At 34.2% G+C, this 6,000-nt stretch overlaps 1 protein-coding gene across 1 annotated transcript in view; it reads right to left on the reverse strand.

Moving 5' to 3' along the window:
* LOC122535265 (acetylcholine receptor subunit alpha-like) overlaps positions 1–5,597 on the reverse strand; it is a gene marked incomplete at its 5' end in the record, with an annotated part of 146,613 nt that extends 141,016 nt beyond the window's left edge. Inside the window, one exon of the mRNA XM_043666657.1 lies at positions 5,531–5,597. Coding sequence (XP_043522592.1) covers positions 5,531–5,597 — 67 coding nt within the window. The remainder of the gene's footprint in view (positions 1–5,530) is intronic.
* Positions 5,598–6,000: the final 403 nt, after the last annotated feature.

Raw genomic sequence — 6,000 nt, forward strand, 5'->3', positions numbered from 1 at the left:
CTAAGTCTCTGAAACTTTGATGAAACACTAGCAATTCTATGGACACATATCTTTCGAATGTTATTATCATTGTTTGTAATTACATTCTAAAGTTATTTTAAAGAGAATGCACATTATTACGCAGCCTTTGAAACTCAAAAAATAAATGAAACTTTGACGATGAATATCTTTTGATTATTGAAAATTTGAATACTGTCATTTGTGTTTATTTCAAAATGTTTAAAGTTTATTTCGACGTTCATTCGGACTAAATTTTAATAGAAAAAGGAGTCATTAATTGATACTCGTAGTACCTATAGTATATTATCAAATTCTATTTCACTATTCTATAGTCTTTGCGCCGTTTAATAAATTTCTTTAAATTCATCATGAATTTAAGGGCTAGTGCGTTTTTTTTTTTTTTTTTTTTTGCAACAAGCCTTGAAAATTGAGGCACGACTTTTTATAAACGTTTTATTGCTCTTTTAATAAAAGGGCCGACGTTAAAACAACCCTCAGTAGAATAACCACGAAGGGGTTGTCCCGTCGGACTTATACAACGTGGGCGTGGGTGTATGTATATACATACATGTATCTAGTACATACTGTACGTTTCATATAAATACGTATATACTAACCAAACACATTAAACACACACACACACGTACACTAAAAGTATGTTGCACAACAAAAAATTCTATTATCCTATCATAGTACGTAACGAGAATTTTTAATAAAAATTTTTATTTTACACGGCGTTCGAATAATTTTACTACATAAAAGTCATTATTGTTATATTAACAAACATGGAAATAAAAAGATATTTTTATTTTCATGTTCTACGAGCTGCGTGCTTTGCCTCTTGTGTATTTATTTAAAATATGAAATACACTAAAGTTCACAAATTTACGTATACGAATAGCGAATATTTTTCTCAGAAATGAATCGAGGAATGGTAAACGACAACTGATAAACGAAACTTACCTTAATGGCGACGGCAATATTTTCTCAAAGAAAAAAATACGAAGAAAAGTTAAGAATTCGAAATTTTTCGCGATAACAGTTGACTTTTTATTCAAACGAAAAATTTTGTAAATTTGATAGTATCGTTTTATAAAGCATATCGTTTTATAAAGGATCATTCAATTTTTATTATAACCATCTCTTTTATATCCATTACATCGTCGGAGATATACCGAGAAGTAGGATAAATACTAATCTCCATTCGATGTTTCTACCCCGAGAAACTATTGTAAAAGCGAGTCAGAAAAAAAAACACTTGTTTTCAATACATTTTGACTGTTAGAATCTTATCATAGTTAGCTACAAATGTGTAATTTTTTTTTTTTTATATATTTAACAAACTCAATATTCTCAACGAGTATACACGCATCTTCGCTCGCGTTTAACAAAATGCAAATCTTCGTAAATGCCTGCAAAACAACACACTCGCTTCAACACGGCTGATTTCCCTTTAAATCTCGCGCTAGAAAACCGGAATGCTACGAAAGATCGAGTCCTCGATCCCTCTGCCGCGATACCATCGGCGCTGTCTTTCGACACCACCGACCAAGAACTATTTTTCAACCATACAACAGACACTCGCCTGCGAACAAACGGAAGAAAAAAAAAAAAAAAAAGAAAAAAAAAGAAAAAACGGGAACGTGGTCCTGCGATAAAAAAAGAAAAGGAGAGGGACGGAACAAAGCGCTTCGAGACGATATACAACCCTGAACGAGTTTCGCCGCTATCCTGTAACACGTGTATCTAGTCGTTGCAGCCAACGCCAGCCGAAGGCAAACCGGTTGTACCGTGGTACCTGCTCCGGTTGTCGCAAACGGAGGGTTAGTCGGAAGCTAAAGAGGGTGGTTTCGACGTTGAAGGATGGCGTGTCGCTGGGAGACGCGTCCAGAATACCTCGCAGTGCACGTACACGCGTAAGTACACACGGAAACGGATGTGACTCTTGTCGGTGTAACGATCTGAACCGTTCTCTCCCTACTCACGCCTCTATTTTCTGCTTCCCTCTCTCTCTCTTTCTCTTTTATGTCTGTCTGTTCGTTTCTCTCTTTCTCGCCCTCTCTTTTTTTATTCGTTTCGATTCGCCTATCCACGATTTCAAATCGTGTCTTTGTCACGAACGTCACGAACGTCGACCAAACAAGTGTTCGCCATATGGTACACGCACCATTGATGATTATGAATCGTCAACCGAGTGCTGTCATCGTGAAAAATTACCAAGAGAGTGGGACACGTTGTGAAACGTGTCGGAACAATTTGCCTAGTACAAACGGGAACGCGGAAACGATTAAATTTGTACCGCCTGCAGATATGGCATAGAAAGAGAGACAGAGAGAGAGAGAGAGAGAGGAAAGGAAATGTAAGGAAACGAACGTGAACAGAACGAGAAAGTATCAAACTTTAAACGAGCAGGGAGAAAAAGGTACATGTACGTACAATTACACAGAGGGGAATGCATGTTTCATTTAGACCGTGTATTTTTGTGTATTTGTAAAAAATTCAAAGACAGAGAAATACGTTGGCGAACGAAGTATCTTTCGAACATCTTTAACAAGTTAAAAAAGTGAAAAGTAAAGTGCAAAACAACTTTGTGCAAACAAAGCTACGTGCATGTTGATACCAATCATCTGATGATCTCGAATTATCAACTAAAGCTCTCCCCTTTACTTTCTCCGATTGACCTAATTAAGTGAGACCGTTGGAGTTTAATATTAAAATTGGCCGATCGACAGTCGAAGATATCTTATGCATCCTCTCTATCTCAGCATCTTTGACACTAATTCCTCGCCTCGGAAACTTCAATTTTGTTTGATTAAAAAGTTACCTCGTGCACCGGGTGTTCCGAACTGCATCTTTAAAATGATTAGAAACGAAGAAATACCGGAATAGAAACGAAACGGGATGGCTCGATGGTTTCATTTGTAATTCATTTCAACGCGCAACCAATATTCTTTCCTGCGAAACAGAACTCCACGTTTCTAATTGTACTAATCGACACGGACTGCCAGTTATTCCGGAAAAGTTATGACAATTAGAGTTTTCCATTTGGAATTTTCCAAGCTATCGGAAAGTATCTCCATCTGCCAAATTGCTACGAATCCTTGCCTCGTGTTACAAGAAATACTTTCCAAGTAGTTGGAAGAAAATAAATAACGTAATATTCATTGCAAGTGCGATAAAGAATCATTACAGCACATTTTTCGTCGTAATAAATTTTAAACCTGTAATTTTAAGGAATGCTTAATAATTTTGATATAGGGTGGACCAGAAATCATTTCTTACTAAAATAAATCCGTAATTTTCTTTATTACACATTTATTTCAAATAATTTTTAAAACATAATGAAAAAAATCACGTTCGAACTTAAGTTTAATTAAGAAATTAATAAAATTAGTTTTTTCTTATATTTTAATGTTTCATTAAAATAAAATAAAAAATAATAATAAGTGGGAAGAACTTTTCGGCCCACCCAGTACTTGAGAGAACAAGTCAAAAGTGTAGAGTAGAATTCGTTTTTCAGAAAACTCAATTTAAAACTTTGCTGAACCAATTTTTTATTAAATCGTTCCCTTGGAAATGAAGGCTTTAGCGGAAAAATTTGATTTTACGTCTTTCGTATACTTTCACAGATGGAATAATCCTTCTATCGATTAGTCATTCCTGTGCAGTGCAGAATTAGCGAAATTCAAGTGCCACACATCTGACAAATTTTCAAACCTGACTTTCTCGAAAACGACGACACGAGTGAAAAAAATGTTGCTCCTTACTTTCCATGTGCGTCGTTTCTCGGTCGTGGCTTCAGTTCCGAGACACCCCGTGTATTATCAAAGACAACCAAGAACCGAATCACTAAACTATTTACCTCGGTAATTACTCACGAGGGCCGTTCCATTAAAGGACGCGCGAATTCTTGACCAAGAAAGTAAATTCGCTCGTTAAGAAAAAAAAAAGAAAAAGAAAAGAAGAAGAAAAAAAAAACCAAGAATGTCGGTAAATTGCACGTATACGTCTGACGAATTTAGCGGGATTTATCTTTGAAGACGTTTTTCAAGTTGCTCGCGGAACGGGCGCATAAGGACGTTAATTGGTCTCGCTTAATTATTCTTCAATTACATTTGCTGCTGTAGCTGCCTGCTGGCTTGTCTCGCGTCTCGTCCTTCTCTGGCTCGATTCTTTCGAGCAAAAGTGCCGGGACGCGCAACGCTCCTGTGTAGTTACACGAGTACATATTACTTGGCGAAGCAATTTGCAGTTACCGTGCTGGGAATGACTCGGAATAGCTAAGCGTCTGTTACTTCCCGTGCACGCGAGTTACATCCGGGCCCTTGACCCCGGCTCGGCTGGCTCCTCTGCTCTCAGAATTCTCAAATTTCTCCCGCGAGCCACCGATTGTAAACGCGTTCGGTCGCCAAACAGCGGTTTTAAACGCCGAGTCAGTCGCTTTCAAAAATTGTCGAGATCGAAACTTAAACGCCCGAAAACGTGTCGCACTCTTACGACAAAAATGTCACTATTGTATATTTTTCATTGAGATTTTTGGATATTATTTTGTTAATTAAAGATTCAGCAATACACTTCTCGTCTTGTCAATGTACATTTGTTCGGGATAATAATCGAGACAAAATTCGTAATAATACATATATAATACGTATTATACGCATGTATAATACATATATAATATATATGTATTAATATATATGTAATAATATATATAATAAAGCACGATGTTAGATGAATTAATATACAGTGGGTAAAAAATTTATAATTTTCTTGTAATATTTTTGCAAATGATGCAAATGATAGCTGAACAAAATTTGTTTCCACGTACAAAAGAAACGTCCGCAGTAATAATTTCCAATAATGAGTTATTACAATGACAATAAAAATTCGAGATTTTTATAATACTAACTGGAAAACCACATTTCATTTGTATTGTGATATTTTTATTGCAAGGTTATAATATGTTGAGATAAAGAATAGGATTAAAAATATTCTACGTTAGTTTAATTTATTAAAGATCGAGAGATAATTTACTCTAGTAAAATAAATACTTAAATAGTATTCGCATAAATCAAAAAAGCAACATAATTCGTTCCTATAACCGGTTCGAATTATGAAGACGAATGAATAAGATTTTTATAATTGATCAAGCACTCTGCAGAAATATTTTTATGTAAGTGGTAATTCGAAAATCATATTTTTTGAATTTTGTCGCAATTATTATCAATGAAAATATCGTATTTTCGTATATTATATCCATACTTGAATTTTATATTTTATATATTTTAAAATATATATTTCTACATTCTATATATTTTAAATTATATACTAAAATATATAATGTTTATATTTAAGTTGTTAAAACTGCGACAACGAATCAGGAACATATTGCAATAATTAATTTTAGTAATTAAGTTGTTACGTAGAGAGATGTGATAGTGACACGTAATCTTTCTGAGGACGGATTAAGCTAACAGCGTTTAATCTACTTTAAACATTATAAATTCACTGATAAATTAATATCGCTCACCTGTTCGACCCACAGATTCGTCGTCATGATCTGGTTCTTCAAATTCTGCAACACAGATAAAAGAACACTCCATTATATTCATTGATCGGTTTAAATCAAGCTCTAAATTTTAAGCGTTGATTATATTTTTTATTGATTTAAACTTAGATGATTTACGAATTTTTCCTCCGAAAGATAAAGTTACATAAATTTAAATAAAAATAAATTCTTCGCTGTAATATACAGAAGATGATGTTGAATATGTGAGTATGAAAAACAAACAAATATAAATGATAATGTAAAAATTATCAAGCTTCTTTTCATCAAACAAATGATACAAAATCTTTCTCATATGCACTTTTCCGTAATTATTAATAATAATGTTATTATAATACGATAATAATATTTTCCGTGATATTTAAGTCTTGGTTGGTCTAAAAGACGAATTTTTTTTTGTACGCAAAGTACTGTTTTATTGTTTCTGCGGTATG

Source organism: Frieseomelitta varia, unplaced genomic scaffold (genome assembly GCF_011392965.1).
Source record: "Frieseomelitta varia isolate USP_RPSP 00005682 unplaced genomic scaffold, Fvar_1.2 scaffold_692, whole genome shotgun sequence".
NCBI classification, from domain to species: domain Eukaryota; kingdom Metazoa; phylum Arthropoda; class Insecta; order Hymenoptera; family Apidae; genus Frieseomelitta; species Frieseomelitta varia.